Source organism: Telmatherina bonti, assembly GCF_933228915.1.
Source record: "Telmatherina bonti genome assembly, chromosome: 10".
Taxonomy (NCBI): domain Eukaryota; kingdom Metazoa; phylum Chordata; class Actinopteri; order Atheriniformes; family Telmatherinidae; genus Telmatherina; species Telmatherina bonti.
The window spans coordinates 20462193-20482048 of NC_136628.1; the positions used below are offsets into that span (position 1 = coordinate 20462193).

At 37.7% G+C, this 19856-nt stretch overlaps 3 protein-coding genes across 4 annotated transcripts; all 3 read left to right on the forward strand.

The window, feature by feature from the left end:
* Positions 1 to 3276: 3276 nt before the first annotated feature.
* On the forward strand, positions 3277 to 5548 carry ccna1 (cyclin A1; the record flags this gene model as incomplete). Its single annotated transcript, XM_079247380.1, has 8 exons — positions 3277 to 3435; positions 3558 to 3762; positions 3850 to 3966; positions 4272 to 4494; positions 4683 to 4887; positions 4978 to 5091; positions 5200 to 5333; positions 5497 to 5548. 8 exons carry the CDS (start codon positions 3277 to 3279, stop codon positions 5546 to 5548), a joined length of 1209 nt encoding a protein of 402 aa, XP_079103506.1.
* Positions 5549 to 7226: 1678 nt separating this feature from the next.
* Positions 7227 to 13219, forward strand: sparta (spartin a; the record flags this gene model as incomplete). Of its 2 annotated transcripts, none has more annotated exons than XM_079248233.1 (7): positions 7227 to 8033; positions 9682 to 9876; positions 10744 to 10864; positions 11041 to 11235; positions 11500 to 11661; positions 11810 to 11900; positions 12892 to 13219. In XM_079248233.1, the coding sequence occupies 7 exons, from the start codon at positions 7227 to 7229 to the stop codon at positions 13151 to 13153; spliced, it is 1833 nt and encodes a 610-aa protein (XP_079104359.1). In that variant the 3' UTR covers positions 13154 to 13219. The 2 variants fall into 2 exon arrangements, with proteins under 2 accessions (XP_079104359.1, XP_079104358.1); XM_079248232.1 differs by having other exon boundaries at positions 12113 to 13036.
* A 596-nt stretch (positions 13220 to 13815) lies between these two features.
* On the forward strand, positions 13816 to 18214 carry ccdc169 (coiled-coil domain containing 169; the record flags this gene model as incomplete). Its single annotated transcript, XM_079247381.1, has 8 exons — positions 13816 to 13892; positions 13975 to 14057; positions 14176 to 14286; positions 14761 to 14801; positions 15605 to 15703; positions 16208 to 16261; positions 17387 to 17463; positions 18013 to 18214. 8 exons carry the CDS (start codon positions 13816 to 13818, stop codon positions 18212 to 18214), a joined length of 744 nt encoding a protein of 247 aa, XP_079103507.1.
* Between the last annotated feature and the right edge of the window lie 1642 nt (positions 18215 to 19856).

Here is a 19856-nt window from a genome sequence, read left to right on the forward strand (position 1 = left end):
AAAATAAATCTAACAGCACGAAAGATGGTGAAGAAGAAAATTATGAACTCTTAAACTTTCCAGCAATAAGTATAACTAAATCCTGTAAAAAAAAAAAAAAAAAAAAAAAAAAAAAAAAACCCATTTGAAGGAAGCTGTAAAATGCTTCTTGAAAAAAGGATTTGTACCAACTTAAAAGCACCTGAACACTTAACATTAAAGACCGGCATAAACTGCCAGCAGACAGGTGCAAGAAAAAGTCTTTATAGATGTTTTCATTGTTTTCACAATAGTATAAGTGAATGAGCATGGGTTGTATTTTGTATGTAAAATATGTCACTAAGAATTTTTCAAAATCTTTTATGTTGTAATCAAATTGTCTTAGAAAACATGTTCCTGTGTGCACATGTGCACATGCACAAAATAATGCAAATTCTTTATAACTTAAGAGTGGCAATCCGTCGGGCACTCCTGGATGACCCATGGTCTGAAGACATAAAACATGCTGATCTTCAGCTGGAATTCTCCTGAATGGCACTGTATTTATAGGTGATGCTCAAACATCCTGTATATCTGGCTGAAGCTTGTCACCAGCAATACATCACACTAATGAAATGGCCAGAGCCCAATACTATCCGTCACGAGCAATCTGCATCTGCTTTAGAGACTGCAACGGAAATGAGAGAGCGGGGGATGAAAAAGACAGAAGAAGACAGCAAGGCTTTTGTCTCCTGAGGAGGTCCCACGGGAAGGTCCCATGTTGAATTTTTTGTGTTTTGCAGTCCTTCATCTCAGCATGCCTTGAACTGATATTGATTTTATTTTGACAGGAGAAAATAGCCACAGCAGGCCACCTTATCCTCAATCTCTGCTGGAACAAATAGGTGAGGATATATCATAAGGTCTGTGGTGGAACAGTGTTACAATGCATCTTATCTGTCAGAGAGAAAATTACCCCAGCTCGTCACTGAAACTGGCTTTTTTTCCCCAATCTTTCTCTGAACTTGTGTACTTCAGTCTTTCATCCTTGGAGTAATTGGTGCTGAAATTGAGCTCAAGACCACAAATAATAATCTGGGTGATTTCAATCTAACATGTTTCGATCTAAGAAATTTTTCTATACTGGCACAAATAAATAAATAGATGAATAAATAAAAATGGCTTTTTTCCATTAAAAAAGTCCTCCTCTGCATGTCATTGAAGTGTTTCTAAACATGACTTAATATTTATGTTTCAAACTGAAAAACTCAATCACAATGTTTGGATTTAACAAAACTCAAACTACATCAAGAAAAGAAAAAGCTATAAGATCAGTTTCCTTTTAAAATGAGGTTGAGAAATATTGTTTATCATATGCATTGCACATGAAAAATAAAGGGGGTCTGCCAACAAATACAACTGTCAGAAAAGTATTAAGAGTGATGGCTGGCTGAAGGTTTAAGAAGCAGTCTTCTGACCAAAAGGTTGCAAATTGGAATCTTTAATCCGCAGCTGCTCCACTGGAGCTGCACATCAGAAGCAGGAACAGAAGCAGCAGCAGCTGTGTGACAACACTCTACATCCTTCCACCGTTATCTGCCTCTACATGTAGTTCCTGCCATTAAAAAAAAAAAAAAAAAAAAATCACAGCAACACGGTAATTAATATTTCCCACGGGTACACAAACATTACTTTGGTTTTCAAATCAGCTGAATATTTCACTGCTTTGCACCATCTCCAATCCTGGGAGAGTAAAGGCTCTGGGCTAATTTGTGGAATTACTTTTAATAGGGTCACAATGCCATGAGATTAGTTACAATTTTGTTCAAGCCCATAATGAATTTCTTTGCTCGCATTAACATTGTTATTGAGAGAGAAAGCGTGCCATCTGCTGGACATTGTGGAACTTGCAGGCGCTCACACTCATTCAGACTAAACTCATTCAGATATTTCAACTTTCAGTTTATTTCTATTTACCATTATACTTGTCATATAATATCCAGTGTTTTATTACGGGAATTAATTAAATATAAATTACTTTCTTTCCAACCAGTCGCCTATATGGTGCCAAACCAGGCAACTTCAACAGCAACAACATAAGAGAATACAAAAGCATAAATGGATTTTTGCCCACTGTCTTTCCCCATATCAACACCGACAGACACGCCATGAAGCCATTGTAAAAAATCACCTGAACCTGTTTCCTTACGCAATGACGTCGACAAGCAGCGCTGCGTTCTGTCCCGTGATTGGACAGAAAACAAGAGGTCAACAGCTGATGAATTAAACCAACTTCTCGTATATTGGTTTATATTGCTGGAAAGCAGCTAGAGGTTTCCGTTAGTACATTGGTTACAAAAAGGGACACTTTTACGCTGTTTTTGCGCTTCAGTAAGTATATACAAATTTTCCGTTTCGACCTGGAAACGGTAACCTTTGGCTACAGCGGTGATCCTGCATTTGGTGAGTTTTCACTGGGACTAAAACTAAAAACGTAACTATCGCCGCGCTGTTCACTGTCAAACCCTGAATTCTTGCTCTTTGTTGTGAACCTAATCATCAACTTCTGCTCGTTTTTCTCTTATCATGTCTGTTACTTGTTCCCTGCTTGTAACCATGGCAATGTATCTCTGTCACCGTTAGTGTATCTGAAACCCGCAGATCAGTGGATGCACAAATCCCACCTCATGATAAATCCATTGAAGACTCAAACCAGCCATGTTTACAGATGTGCAATCATATTGTATTGTAAATGTGCATTTGTAGACTCTGGATTGCAGACTCTGGATGCAAGGATGAATACAAGATTTTTTATTATATTATATTATATTATATTATATTATATTATATTATATTATATTATATTAATAATAAATAAATAATATCAATAATTAATAAAATAAAAAGTAAGTTGTATTTTTTAAATTAAGAACAAAAAATATTTTTAATTAAATTTTAATTTATTTTAATAAAATAATTTTTATTTAAAATTAAAAAATAAATTAAAATGAATAAAATATTAAAATTTAATAATAATATTAATAACTGAATAATAATTTTTTCAATATTATCCATATTATTCACAAAACCATAAACAACATTCAGCTTTCTTTCTTTCTAACAATTTTTTAGATAATTCAGACTCAGTTGAGCTCCTCTTTCATCTTCTTTTCATTATCCATGTAGGTGACATTATGAATTTGCGTGTAACGCAGGATCCTTATACTGTGAACACATGTTAATGTATTTGTTTCTTTTGCTTCTTTTCTCTTAATTCCATGCTAGATACTTTCTTTTCCCTGAACGTCTGGTTGTAAAATGAACTTCAGTGCGACTCTCCATTCTGGAAATTCGACTTGCAAAGAAAATATTCCATCTTCAGCCAAAGCAGATGCATTTCAGCACCAGAGGGCCAAAGAGCGAACAGTATTTGGTGTCTTGTCAGAGAATGAGCAGCGTGGTCAATCCCTCAGTCAGGTAGGCGGCAAAGCTGAATTGGAAAGCTCTAAAAAGCATTGATTTTTCAGTCACTCTCCTCTCACAGGACGTTCATATTTCAGCTCGGTGTGAAAATCCTGTTGTCTAATTTTCCTCCTCAGGGAAGCCGGTTTTTCAAACATAGTTCATTCTCAGACAGCTCACAGCTCAACTTTCTTGGCTGCACATCCGGTTCCAGCTATGTGTATGTGGAAGAGGCTTGTGAAGTTGTTCTTGCAGCTTCTGGGCAAGAAATCACCTCAGACAGTGCTGAAGATGGTGCCTTGCAAAATGAACATATGAGAATCTTGCTGGAACTTAGTTCAAGTGAGTTCACCTTGCATTAATATATCTATCATGAAAAATATACATAAAAACTATGTCTTTGTCCTTCTCTACTTGTTTTTTTTGTAGGTTCATGCCAGGATGCGTCTATGCTGTCTGAAGCTGATGAATTTATGATGACAAGGGATGTGCAGCGTTTGGACTATGCAGAAGATATCTACCAAAACTTGAGGAAAAGTGAAGTTAGTGTCTTTCTTTTTTCATTTTTGTTTTAATTGTTTTCAGTTAGTTTTGTCCTTTATATTATTTATTGTTATAGTTAGCTGGGGCCTTTTTTTTTATGGAACCATGTGTGGCTTATCTCCTTGTACTCTGCCTTCCTCCCACAGTCCTTAAACAATCATGATAGCTTAATTTGTGATTTTAAACAGAAGTGATTATGTGGGTACTAATGTCTTGATGGTCTTTGTGTTCACCCTGTGATTAAGTAGGTGTAGAAAAATGGATGGGACTCCTGTCATGTTGCTAACTATTTTGGTTATATCAGACAGGTTTCAGGGCAAGACCAGGCTACTTAGAGAGACATCCAGGGATCACTAATGGCATGCGGGTGATTCTGGTGGACTGGCTAGTTGAGGTTGTCCAGGAATTCATGCTCAGTTCTGAAACTCTTCACCTTGCAGTCAACTACTTGGATCGCTTTCTCTCCTGCACAGCATATGTGAAACGGGACAAACTGCAGTTGGTTGGCACAGCTGCATTGCTCATTGCTGTGTAAGAATTGATCTTTGCATAAAAATATCACCCTACTCTGGTCTGTTGCAGACACTTAGTCTAAAACATTCTCTTGCTGTTTTATTATTTCTTTTCCTTTAATTAAGAATCCACCTAAAAGTGGAACACCAGCTTGAGGATTGAGGGCTATTTGTTCATTTGTTGTTACTTTATGTGTCACACTGTAGAAAATATGAGGAGATCTCTCCACCTGAGTTGAATGAGTTTGTCTACATCACAGACAGTACATACACTAAAAAGCAGCTGGTCCAGATGGAGCATGTTTTTTTGAAGTTGTTGACCTTTAAGGTGGCAGCACCCACCACAAACGGGTTCCTTCGTCTTTTCATGTCCATCCACCCTGTCTCTGCAAAGGTAGAGAGTCTTGCACTGGTGAGTAAAGCCAGTCACAGTCACTAATACATAGATTATAATTTTCACTTCCCTCTGATCGTTTACTGAGATTTGTTTTTCTGCTTCTAGTATATAGCAGAGTTAAGTTTGCTAGAAATCCATCCATTTCTGCAGTACAGTCCATCAATAGTGGCAGCTGGAGCCTACTGTCTGGCTAACTATACTATAAACACATCTCTCTGGGTGAGTTTTAGATGATCAATATTTTGCTGGCTAAATTCTCTCTTTTTTTGTTTGTTTTTTTCTTCCTCATAATAATTTCTGTTAATCTAAAATCATTTTATATTTCAGCCACATTCCTTAATAGTTTTTACTGGGTATTCCATGGATAAAATTATGCCATGCATGACTAATCTCCACAAGCTGTTCATCAGTGCAGAGAGTCGTCCACAGCAGACAATCAGAGATAAATACAAAAGTTCAAAGTAAGGCTTGGCTTATAAGGTTTTTAAATATACATGTCATTCAAACAATTTACAAAGAGTTTAGATGGCAAGCTTTGGTATCATTTGTGTCTAGTTTTTATCAATCTTAATGCTTTACATACTCACATGTTTAAATGGATGTCCTCCTTCTCTCCATTAACAGGTATTGTCATGTTTCATGGATAACACCACCTGCTGCTTTGCCTCATTTATGACTCACAACTCCACCCATCTGATCCTTTTGTCAGAGCATAGTTACAGAATACTAAAAACAAAACATACCCAGCAGTTGCATCCATGTGAGGCACAGGTTTCATGCTTACTTATGTAATGTTTTTCTTCATAAATGTCATTATGCAGATGCAACCAATTGAAGAATGTAGAATTAAAATATTCTCCATATAAGTTCCACTAGGACATTTTAAAAGACAGAAATACTTTTTTTTTTTTAAATCATAAGCTCCATTTTTATGTGCTTTTCTCCATTTGAAAAGTTGTTTTTCAATGAACTGTGTGGCAAAAACAATAAAATGTTTGAGTCATAACTTTGCCATATTACTGGCTAATCTTTTTTTTGTTGCACAAGCAACACACTCTTTATTACAAATCACCTCTCAGTTTCAAGTTAGATTAACACAGAAATCCCCCTCATTAAAATAGACAATTAAAAGATTAAATTTTTTCATGATGAGGGTAAAATGTCCCCAAGAAGTCATATTGATTGTCCTACCTCTTCAAGTAAAATCTTCTGGTTTCTGACAGACTCAACAGGACTCTTCAAAGATAGACTGGTGGCTTACCTTTTCATAGAATTTCATGGTCAGTGGGAAGAAAAAATGTTCATTTTAAGGCTGCTCTCATGTGGGACCAGCTATCTGTCTTGGTACCAAACGCTAAGGTTTTCTGTGTTTAAGACTAGGCTTAAAACTTACCTCTATACAGGGTGATAATCGGTGTAATTACTTTTTTTTTCTTTTTTCTTTTTTAAAAAAAAATAAAGCTCCTTTATTTGCAGTCTACTTGAAAAAGTGCTCAATAATTAATTGAATTGAGTAACTGATTGCTGATGGTGTTTATTTATTTATTTATTCAAGAAAATGGTTGTAGTCGGTTATTAACTTTTTTTAAAAACAGTTTTTATTTTAAATTAACTGTTTAACCAAAGGAACTTTTCCTTGAGGAACTTTTTTTTTTTCGCCAAGTTTCTCGTTTTTGTGACGCTCGCGCGTTGCTTCGTGCGCGCGGAGACCCGAGGGAATTTTGTTAATTTTTCACAACGTTGCAACGAGGTTCGATTGAAACTTGAACGAATGCCTCTATCTTTTTTCCCACTTGATTCTATAGTTTGGCTGTCAAGGCAACAACGCTCTCCGCTTATGTTTCCATAGGTGTGTATTCAGTAGTTACGCATGTACACTACATGTCCTGTATAGTACGAAATGTTTGAAACTGAGTTTTTTTGTTTGTTTGTTTTTAAGTGCAGACTTTCCTTGTGTGAATTCCTTTGTCAGATACACCAAAGGCAGCATCCACCCATTTCTTGCTGTTCAAGAAAAACCTGCTGTGTTTGCTGGTTCTTTCACATTTACTGTCAGGTTCAGTTACGTCACTTGAATTTTTTACACGTGACATGTCATAATCCTGTCAGAGTTCCTCAAAGTGGTTGCATTTCTTGTCTCCAACAAGCTACGCTTCTTAGTTTGTGTTGTTGAAGGTAAGCTCCGTTTCCTTGTCGTTTTGCATCACTTATCTACTGATCAACTTGTCTTACATCCAACTGCCTATTTAAAAAGCTGCCATTTACTAACAAAAACGGTGCGTTTAAGATTAGTCCTTATATATTTATGTATTTATGATTTATTTATTTAGTCTGTTTCCTTTCTGTCCTTCAGCATGGCTGAACCTGCTGAATTGCTGCTCATTAGAGACCAGTATGAGTTGGCGTTTCATTCTCTGAGTCGTGGGTTGGCAGCCGAAGAGGCTGACAACAGATCAGAGGCCCTGGTGAATTACAGGAAGGGTCAGCTGCATCTTACTCAAGGACTGCAAATTCCTACTGCAGGAGAGAGGCACCAAGGACTGGTCTGGGACACAGCCAGGCAGCTTCGGCAGAAGATGAGGGACACTCTGAGGAACCTCAATGCTCATCTTTCTATCCTGGAAATGTCCCAGCAGACAACAGGAGAGCAGAGGGGCTTACTGTTGATGGATCTTCCTCCTAATCTTTATCCACATTTGGCAAGTAACAGTCTGCCCTCCATTCAGCCTCTCTACCATCTGTACCCCAGCTTACCTGCTGCCACCCAGAACACAACCCCAAACCCCAACACAGCCTCTGTCAATTCTGCTCCCCCTGCTGTTCCACACACACACTTACTCCCTGCAGCAGCTCTGGGAACTGTGGCCATGAACAACCCAGGGGACCAGCCTCCTGCATACACACCAAAGCCCACAGATGGGCACCGCAGCCTGACTTACGGCCCTTCTGGAGCTGGCCTTAGATCAGAAAGGCCGAGTGGAGCAGCAGCAGCTGAAGGAAATGGAACTGAGCTACTTTGCATCTCTTCTGGGGTGCAGCTGTTTTTTGTGGAACCTAATGGCCAGGTCAGCTCTCTGTGTTATCCAGGCTACCTTCGCATCGTTACCTTCGACAACCAGAACAAGGCTTCTCCTGATGGGAAATCCTCTGTATTTTTACATGTAAGTAATACTAAGCACATGTTTGAGCGTGGGTTACTGTCTTAGCTATTAAAGGGTGTGACTTGAATAGAAACCACATAGTTGTTAGAAGCTGTCATAGCTAACTGTGAGTCACAATGTTGGTGCGTTGAATAAATACCAGTCACAATTGTCAACTTCATCACACAGATGATAGTGCCCATAAAAAGAAACAATGTCCAGATGAAGTTTTAAAGGGTGTTTTAACAAGTATTGATTCAGTTTGGACTACAACTAAATCTAACCTGATCCGGGAGGTTTTCACATGACCTTAGGTTATTGAAAAAATACAATCATTACTTCCTGGAACACAATGTCTTCAAATGTAAACCAGAACACTTGTGTTTGCCATTTTTGCTTTAAAAACGACAAAAAATCTACATGGCATGAAAATGAACTGAATTTTCCCCTCCTGTTAAAACTTCTTTGTCACAATGCTAAATATGTTTGAGCTAAAAAAAAAGAGATATTTTTGTCTTTAAAGGGTGCAATGAATTTCTATTACGATTGTATTGTAATAGATTATTATCAGTTGTTTAATCTCCATTTCATATTCACCAATATGCAGTCATCTGTTTCAGTTTTTGTTTGATATTTCAGAATTTATTCAAAATGAAATACATGTCTGTTCTAGCAACTCCACAAAGCACGTATTATGCTGTGTTATGTACTGGACTAGAACTCATGAGTTTGCTTCCCACCAGACCAGGCTGGTAGGCTGCTCTCCTGTGTTCTGGTGCTGCTTTGTTTCAAAACAAGACAATAGTCCCATTAACAGATGACTGTGCACTTCTGTTGTGCTGCTGGCCAGTGTCTTGTGTCCTCACAGAGGTCATTCTGTCAGGCGGCATACCAGTGGGATAACATAGCAACAAGTGTGTTTCTGTGTTATGTCTGTGTGGGTGACCAACATCCGTCCTATTGCTGTAGTTTTGTCTTTGAGAGAGATGAAAAAGAACACAAGGCACCGTGCCTGCTGGGAAATGACAATGCCTTTTTCTTTTTGTAAAAAGAAACAAACTAAACAAACTATTGGGACAGACAACAACCCATCTCTGCTGATGATCTATTTAGGTAGAATGCCAAGATTATTTTCAGCTCAAAATTTATTGTCTCATAGATAAAAAATAAAATAAAATAAAATAAACTAGAAGTCCTGTTTTCTTATCATATTTCATATTCCTCAGGTTATTTCTGCACACAGTGGCTGTGTATTAGATTAATTTAATCTATTTGCAACTAACTTTATGATATTAATTCTTTGTATTGTAACATAGGTGATATTATATGGTGGGAAGGGAGTAAACAAAAAACAAAACAAAAAACAAACAAAAAAAACAACAACAAAAAAAACAAAACAAAAAAAGAAAAAAGCCTGTAGCACTTCATGGAAGGATCTGCATCCAAGTGGACAGTCCACCCACATCTTCCTATGATGTCCTCTACTGTTTGATTTTGTGCTAGTGTTGTTCTCACTCATATGTAAGTCGCTTTGGATAAAAGCGTCTGCTCAATGACTGTAGAATAGAATAGAATATATATGTCAAGCTAATTGCAGCCTTGGTGAAAATTATGGTTGAATTATAGGATATTCATAATAAAACTTTTTTTCTGTATTTGTGTTTCACAGGTGTGTGACCGCCTTTATCCTCTGACAGCAGACACTCCGGTGCTGCTCGCTAACTCCGGGATCTTCATGTTTCCTGACTCATTGGCAGAGACACCAGGGTCCTACGTGGGCATAGTGCTCTCCTCTGAACTGCCCCTTGTTGACCGTGAGATGTTCCAGGACCTCCTATCTCAGCTGGCAGAACTCAGGGTCCAAGTGAGTCATTCATAATGATATAGACAAAAAGATGGAAGTTGGTAGAATCTGTTAAGTGCAGTGTTGTTTAACCCCACACTAATTTCAATATTGTTGAAGGATTGTCATCCGTTCATATCTGTGTAGTGTACCAATCGCATATCCTGCGTTCCAGTTGGCACGGTTTTTCTCTGAACTCATAGTTCTCACTACACCTGTCCGCTGTTTCATTCACAGAGGATTAGAAACATCTCCTCACTTCAACATTGTACCTTAAGCTTGGACATTTTAGCTTATACAGTCTATTTGTTTTCATTTTCTGTCGTGCAAAATGTTGCTCAAATTGTACGCACTGTACTTAGATACTTGCACTTAACAATTTCCTACAACTTTATGTTCTTATTTGAAAATGTATCCAGTCATTAACATAGGAATTACTTAAACAACGCACAATGATAATATAGCACAACTTGTAATAGTAATTAATAATATGGTGTGAATAAGTACCCTGTCTCTTACTGGGTAATTACCGGGAAATGCTCCAAAACTCCTACAATCTTGCATCTGAATAATCATGGATGGATGGATGATTTTAATGATTTAGAATTTTTTTTCTTTTGTACTTCTTTAATAAGACTTGAGGACAGGCACATGAACACTTGCTAATATGTTGCTGCAAGCCTTAAGAGGAAGAAAACTGCTTTTTTGTTTTGGCAAAAACAAAAATCGTCCTGGGCAGGTTCCAGTGATGATGGGACAAAAAATGTTGATGAGTTTTATGTAAATCCATTTCTGGGTAAAATAGTCCCAGCTTATTGGTGTTTGGCTGTACATGGATTGTTGAAGGGACCACTTTTTGGCATGTGACCTAATTGATTCTTTTGATAGGGCACAGAAGGAGCAGAAGTCATCAACTTGAGTACAAAAGTACCCCTTGCTCCCCTAAATGAGAAAGAAAAACCACCACTCCCTGGATGGAGTGAGAAAATGTCTCAGGGAATCTTATCAGGTGAGTGTGTAAAAGAAAGTTTATAAAGATGGAGACATATTTGCTATAAACAAGACAGGCGGCCAATTTGTGGGCCACCAAGTAGGTGGTGTTTATTGCTGCAGCGGTCTCTCCTGAGTAGAACTGCTGTACATCTGGCTGTAATAGCAATTACCGTAATTAGTTGGTTTTTGTAGGAGCGGCACGATTAAGTCAGACATTTGCAAAAGGAGCAGAGAGCACTGGGAGAGTCATTCAAAAGGGAGCAGCCAAGATCCGGGACCGCATCACACCTGAGGAAACTCCATCCGAGGTCAGCCCACGTGTTTCCAAAGGTCTGAACGTGGCGAAACAGGCTACTGGCGGTGCTGTTCGAGTCAGCAAATTTTTAGGTAAGGACATACACCAGTATGTGCAATCACCCAACCATACATAGATAATGGCATTCTGACCTAGTTCAATCTAAGTTGTACTTTTTGTAGTAGAATCTAAGTATAAACATATTTTAGAGGTGACAATAAAACTGTTCATTGGATCTTAAGGGAAAATAATACATTTCTTCACTCATTTAATTGTAAATAGTTGGTCCTGGTCTTTGTTTAATGAAAGGAATGTATCCATTTTGATAATTTTGTGATATAATTTTTTAATTATAGTGAATGGTGTGAGTACAGTGGCAGAACATATAGCAGATAAGGTGGCACCCCACGTGAAGAAACATGGTGCTAAACTGGTCCCGGAGTCTTTGAAAAAGAGCCAAGATGGCCGTGCCTCGAACTTTGATGGAGCAAAGGTTGTAGCGGCCAGCAGCATACAGGGTATGTTTGACAAGATTATATTATCCTGCACACTGACAGAGTCTTTGTAAAACTGCAGACTCTTATAATATCAAAAATATTTGACTTCTGAAGGATGATCTAAGTGTTTTCCAGAGTACTTTCCTTTTTAAAATTGATCTTAAATTAGGCATTTCTACCGTGTGGTCAAGTCTGGAGACTGGAGCAAAGCATGTTTGCAAAAGCGTTGCAACTGAGACAGTCACAACAGTGAAGTACAAGTAAGTTCAGACATTTCCCAATTTCTCATCTTATTTTCAGTCTAATGTCTCTAGGATTTTATAGGGATTACTGCAACTCATTTCATCTTTGTCCCTAAGACTGCTCACTTTAAATGACAGCAGAGGGAAGCCATCCTAATACTTACCTGTTATGTGGGTGTCTTCTTGGTATGTTGGTGCACTGACTTACTTTCATGCCTGTTTCCTTTCAGATTTAGGGGCTTAGAGAATCTTATAAACATGTCCAGCAACATATGACTGCATGGGGGTAAAAAGGTGAAGACTTCTGCACTAACATGGGATCCTTCTTGATGCTTTCATATATACTCTTTCACTAATGCAAATCAGGTTGGAAATTAGCAACTGACACAAACCTAACAGAACAAACAAATTCCTCTGCCTTAAACTCACATATTCTTTTTTAATCTTGTCTAAAGTAAATCTTTTTTCTTTGACTATATATTTCATAGCCTTGTCTACACAGGAAGCATGGCACCTTCAATAAATACTACTTGGAAGTTTATTTTTATCCTTCAGACTGATTTCAATCTAATGTTATGCACATAACTACAAGTATTATATATTGTGCTCTGAGTGCTTTGAAAACTGGTGTGAACCACAGCATTATGTACAAGTGCCTTCTGTGTAGACATACATACCGCTACTGGTCCTGGTAGCGAACATTATGCTTGCAACACAGCTTTGGTGTACATGTAATGTTGGCTCCTGGTGTGCACCTCTCTGGTTCTGTCTACGTTAACCTGAACTAAACGTCAAGCTTGTGCTGAGTGATGATGCTTTTATTGTTGCTAGTATTTGTAGATCTTTTATTGAAGTTTGTTAAATAATAAACAGCTACAACAAGAGACTGGCCACAAGTGTTTTGATACAATTACAAACTTTTGCTCAAGATCTGTACACAATCTTACATGTGTTCTCTTCCACCACACCATTCTCCCCCAACTCTGCCTAATTATTATTTGTGGTGAAGGTATGGTGATGATACAGGCAAAGCCACAGACACTGGTCTACAGTCAGTGGCCAATATTGGTTTGACTGCATACAACATTGACAATCTGGGCTTCAAAGCCTTCTTGAAAACTACGGGCAAGCAGACAGCCAAGGTAATGGCTGGAGGCCACAATGGACAGGCACCAGAAACCAAAGAGAAAGAGGTGCTGAAAGAGGAACAACATGCGAAAGATGTGGAGAAGAAGGAGATGAAGGAAGATAAGGAAAAGAAGAAAGAATAATTTTTTTGCAGGATGTTATGGTTTGTCTTTTGTCTTCCTTGTCAACTTGGTAACCCGCTGAATTACATTATAATATTCATTATCAGCTGTGCATGTAAACAATTGGAAATCAGTTTAATTATAATCTTTTTTTTTTAAAAAAACAAAAAACAAAAACCCTGTTTTCAAGTTATTGGTTCACAGTGTTGTTATGTCTTTTCTGTTTTTGTAAAACTTTGAATACCAAACTACTGCTGTTCAAAATTACACAAGCTTGTTATTATATGTATGTGTTCTGTTTTCTTAGCATATCATAGGGGATGTATCCCTATACCCGGTAGTGTAATGTAGCACAAAAACACTGGAATTATTTGGCAGGGCAAATTCTCTGTTCTTTTCCCCTTATTTAGTTAAGATCCATATGGTTAACAAAACATCAAATGGCACTTAAAATACATTAAAACATGGTACATAGTTTTAAGTCAAATTAAACCCTCAATGGGCTATGTAAATTAATTGTAAAAGAAGAAAAAAGTTTGTAAATAATATAAACATTTTGACTTATTGAAGAGGCTCTGAGTCTTTATTTATTTATTTATTTTACGACACTGCTCCACAAACCGGAGATAGTGGTCTCTATGGAAACCATAAACAACAAACCTTTGGTCTACTAAATTTCCGAAATGGCTAAAGACAGCGACTACAGCAAATACGATGTACGTCGACTGAAGGCGGAACTGGAAGAAGAAAAAGAAATAAAGTGAGTTTTTTTTTTTCCCCCTTTCCCAGTTGTTTCTGGCTAATCTGTTGAAAAATATCATCTTCTGGAAATGGCCTTGTAGAGAAATGATGGAAGAATCGGTTGCAGATCTGCGGAGCACCATGTGTGGACTGCAGGACAGACTCCGCGGTGTTGATGGGGAAGGTGAGTGAAGGCTGTGTCTGACGGAGGCCTCCTGCTAGTCGGGGCTCCTCAGTGTGGTGTGCGTGTATTCACGGTGAGACTAATGGTAAAGCTCTCTCCATGTTTATTCTTTTGTCAGAAAATGAGTGGAAAACAAGGTATGAGACACAGGTAGAGCTGAATAAACAGCTGGAAAGGCAGATTTCTGTCGTTCGCGAGAGGCTGGAGGATATAAAAGGAAATCCCATGGGTGAGTTCTAAAGAAACTAATAATAATACATTCAAAATTTGGAGGTGTTAATGCATATTTAAACTTTATGGGATCATCATACTACAAAATGCATGCATGTGTGGAAATTAGGCCTTGTTCGTTTTTATTGACTAAGTGCTGTAGCTTTGTACAGGCAGTATTACTGTATTAATAGTTGATGGTGCAGTTTTAAAGCAAAACTAGTCATTTCACATATAAACAAAAATTTTAGCACAGATACAAAGTAGTAACAGATACTATTTATTTGTTACTGCATGCAAAGACAAACAACTGAACCTACAAAAAAAAAAAAAAAAAAAAGCAACATGCAATGAAACACCACTCTACATCTGTTTAACTTTGTCTTCCTCTTTCTTGTCCTGGATGATCTCCCCCGCCTTGCTTTCTTGATGTTCTATCTTCTTGCCTAGCATCTGTTTAAGTCACTGTTTAAGTTGCTCTTGTTTCTTACAGATCGACTAGCCTCAATCAGATCATATGATGAAATGCCAATCGTAAGTACAAACATCTAAATTCCTTTTAGAGGATTTCCTTGATTTCTTTTGCTTTATTCAACTTTTTATTTTTATGAGTTATTTCTTAACTTCCTTTTTTCTTTTGGCTGGGGGCGGGTCCAAAACACTCTTTTCTCAGTAGTTTTAAAAGCACACACCAGCAGAGAGAGCTATAGGCACAAAATAAGTGCAGGCAGAAGAGAGAGGATTGAGATGCCAGCTGCTTTCCATCCTCTACTCAATGCAGACTGCATAAACCAGAGTTTAATCACAGCACTGTAATCACAGGATTACAAACCATGGGAGAGTAATGCACCCTAATTACAATGCTTTAACATGCATACTCACATACATGCCTTGCACTGAATGGTTGCACAATGCATGTGTCTGTGTGCCTAAAGGCAGAGCTAGCAGATGTTCATTAGTATATTCAAGAAGTGGCTGTAAAATTTTGGACAGATGATGAAGATATGCAAACAAACGGTGAAGATGAAAGCAAGATGAGCATTAGAGAAGCATGTAGATTATTCCTAAAGAAGATCATACATTAGAACTGGAAACATGCTACAATTTAATGCTATTAAAATTAAAAAACCTCACCATGTCTCAGCACTGAAGTGTTTATATGGTTGATGAATTATTGATAAGCCTAACCCAGTTTTGCACCCCTGTTTTTAACATTTCCTCTTATTGTTTGATCCTCATAGTTAGCTGCGTGTTATTCAACCACAAATAGTTTTTTAATCACCAGACTGACACCTTTTATATAGAAATGTGTAATTAATTAAAGCTCATCGCCACAGGAAATGCTTAAACAGCGTCTTGAACTCCTGATGGAGGAGAAGTCTGACCTCCAGAGTCAGCTGATGGACTGTCATCTTCAAATCGAGCAGGAGGGAAAGGTGTGTGTCTCATCTGTGTCGACAAAGCGCAGTGAGAGGGATTTGGTGTTGAGGATTTGTAAGGGTCATAATGTCTGCAGGTCTAGTTTCAGTGTTTTTAAGACAAGCAGCTTTACTTGTTTCCATCTAATTGTTATTTTGGGTCACAAATGACCATCATTAGGAATGGATTGAAAAAGATTTGGCTTTTTGTTTTGCATAGTTTTGTTTTCCAGCAAAAATTCTTCTCAACCTTTGTCCTGCACTGCTGTTCATTCATTTACATGGTTCTTTGTGTATTGTTCTGCTCAACAGAGTGTGAGATATTAGTTAAATAAAGGTTTAACGCACAGCATGTGCAACCAGTAATCCTTAATCTCTTGCTCATTAACAATGAAGACTTCTCTAATACACACCTACCAAACAAATACCAAGCATTACACTCTCGAACAAATAGATTACTGGCACAGAAGGTGTAATGAAGGGAAATGACACTATGGTTTGCTGTTTTTTTTCCCATATCAGGCATTTCATAAAACCAATGATGAGAGGCGGGCATATCTTTCAGAAATAGCTAAGGTAAGCAGAGGTGATAGAAGAACTTGTCATAAATTAAGACCCAGTTTTGAATCTATCTATACGGTATGGTAGACCTATAAAAAGATGGATAATAACTAGAATGATACATTCATAAAGTCTAGAGACAGTTTTGATGTTCTCTGCATTCATACTTGTAATTTATCATTCACAGTCTTGTTACATAAGTGAGCGTTGAAAAAGTGAATGAAGGACTTTTGGCTTTGTGTTGTAACAGAACATCAGCATGTTAGTCATTCAAATCATTTATATTATATTGTATGGGATTGTGTCTGTCTGCTCTGAACTCAGGAAATACTTAGAGTGTGTTGTGCACCTATCTGTCTGACAAATGAGATTAGATAGAAATCCACATGGATTATGATGTTTGTAGGTGACATGATTTGTAGTGAGAGCAAAGAACAGGTGGAAGAAAATATGGTGAGATGGAGGCATTTCCCTAGAAAAGAGAGCGATGAAGATTAGCTACAGCAAAACAGCATACATGTAGAAAGAGAGGGACCCGAATGGAACACTGACGTTACAGGGAGTAGACATAAACAAGGTGGAGAATTTGATGCAGAAGCAGGTTGGAACTGGTGGAGAAAGTGTCAGGTGTGATGTTTGATAAGAGTATCAGTGGGAATGAAAGGAAAAAGGTTTACACGACCAGTAATCGTGTATGATTTGGTGACAGCAGCCTTGGAGAAATCTCAGGAAGCAGTGGTACCAGAGGTTAAAATGTTTATGTTCTGTCTGAAAGTGACATGGATGGATAAGATTAGGAATTGGAACATTATAGGGACAGCACATGGTTGATGTTTCAGAGACAAAGCCAAAGAGATCAGACTTAGATGGGATGGGAATGCATGGAGTCGGGATGGTGAATATCTCTGTAGAAGGATGCTGAGGTTGGAACGACCAGGAAAGAGGCCTCAAAGGGGGACCAAAGAGGAGATTTATGGATGTTATGAAAGAAAACAGTCAGTTGGTAAAAAAGAAGAGGATGCAGAGGACAGGGTTACATGGAGGCAGATAATTCTTTGTGGTGACCCCTGAAGGAAACAGCCAAACTGGAACGAAGGTGTGCACCAGTCTCAGTTCCTCACCACTTATCCCTTTCCTCAGTATTCTTTAACCCACGGGACCCAGAGTGGACAGAACCCCACTCAACGACAGAGGAAACCAGGATGCCAACAGATCAGGTAAGACACAAGTGATGCATGTACATGTGATAAACAAAATAATATGAGCCACAATACAATGGAAAGACTATGGCTTTGAAAATGAAAGGATGAGAAACAATGATTATGGTGAAAAGTCACTCAGGAATAAGTACTAGAGAGTTTTGTAAAGAGGACCTTGGGATGTCAGTGGAAACAATGTTTTAATAGGACTGAGCTCAGTTGTGCAGACTGGATTTATAGCTTCGGCATTAATCACTTTTTACAGTGGCAGGATTAATACTGAATAGATTCTGAGATTATTTCACTGTTAATGTTGATTTTCAATCAGTGAGTCACTTTATCTGTCTGGCTATCAATTAAAATATATGATATTTAGCTTCTTTCTAAATCAAAATGAATTGTGCACTGTTAAGAATTTAGGAAATACAGGTTAACATAAAAAAAAAAACCCAAAACATTTTTCCAATGATTTATCTTGAATTTGTTATTTGTTTTCATTTGTATGCATGATCATGAATTCATTCACATAACTGAACTTTTCTTTATGTTTTTTTTTCTGGCACATAGAGGGAACCAGACCAGCAGGAAGGCAGATGCTGATTCCAAGAAGGGAAAAGAAGGAGAAAAAGACAGAGGAGGAGGAGGACGCCTGAAAGGTGGAAGTGGTGATGATTCAATGACAGAGAGAAGAGAGAAGAGAAAATCACAAAGGGAAAGCCGGTTACCCACCATGAAACATTACCTGAAATACAATCCTTCACCAAAATGAGGATTTATGTCCAAAAAAACCCCCAAAAAAACAACACAGATGATATCATCCTCTGTCCGGTCTGTTGATGGTTGTGTTTATACATACCCCTCAACTTCCTTTGACTTTTGTACACATCTTTCAAGAGTTCCTGATTAAGTTTTTCCTTCCAATGATACCGTTTATAATATTAATTTGGAATTATTGTTTGGACTTCATTTTAAAAGAGAGGGTTGTTGAGTGTTGGGAGGTCAGCTGTGAATGTAACACAAGCCTGTTGAGTCTGACATGTCTTAAGTGATTGCATTTTTTTTTTTTTTTTATAAATACCACCTACAACATGGATTACGTAAGCAGGAGCACATCCAACACGTTCTCTGTATGTAGTTCATCCACAGAACTAGCAGTCACCTCCATCCTACCCACTAACCGCCTTTATACATGTGGGTGTTAAGAAAACTATCCCTATGAGATGGAGTAGTGATTTAAAACATTGCCAGAAGCATTGTTTTATTTGTGAAGAAGTGTGGGGGATGGGTTGTTCTTGTTCAGCTTCACCACGCTGCATTCAAAGAATATCTTTGTGGCAAAAGACTTTTCGTTGGCAAAACTGCTTCATTAATCTTTGGGTTCTGTTTCTTCAGCTTAATCTTTTCTTTAAGCTTCATTTTTTGATTTGTCTCAAGTAAACTCATATTATATTAATTAGCTTATAAATTATCACCTTAAATTAGGCTTTAGTCAGCGCTTTTGAAGGTAAGAAATAATGCATGAAGGCTCACTTTTCCTGTGTCCTAATCTATGTCCTTACTACCAAAGCTGTCATGTGCTGTCAACCAGAGAAGTAAACATCAGGCAGTGTTATCAACAGTTTCAAACCAACTCAACCGGCATTTAGTTATGTCAGCGAACTTTGAAACACATTCACTGAGTTTCAGTCCAAATTGCTATAAAGTGATAGATAGTGTTAATCTGTGGTCCTCATGGCAATTACAATGTCATTTCTTGCATTTAGCTTGGTTGAAATTCAGGTCATTGACAGATGTGCAGACATTTTACTCTACATTTTTGGTATTATCCAGAAATGTATACAATCATCAATCCTGACAAACCATTCTTTTCTCTGACCACAAAATTCTTCTTTTAAAACAATGAGCACTTTTTAAATCTCATCCAACTTTTTTTTAATTATTATTATCATTTGGGGGTTTCATTCTCACAGAACCAGTATTTTGGCAGCCAAATAAAGCAAACTTTGCACCATTTTATTAATTAGACATGCTTGAGAAATGCCAGAATGCATTTTTATTAGCCTTATTTTGAAAAAAGAGAAAAAAGAAGGCTATATGATGATAATTACCTTAACTTTGGTTTTATCTAAAGAAGCCAGAAAGCATCCATTACTAATGCACATGCATGGTTTCATCACAGGGTGAATGGGGAGTCCACAGCTTTTTGGTAGTTGCATGAAGGGGCTCCCCAGTGAAAATTAGCTGGAAATCACTGTTCTCATGGATTAACAGCATCTGACCTTTTAGATTTAAATGAACCTGATATTTTCACCTGACAGCAGCTGGAATAGACTACAGCTTCTTGTTCACTAACCATCAAGCGCTACTGTATTACCTATGCATGCTGTACTTCTTAGTGTCTCTGCATTAAT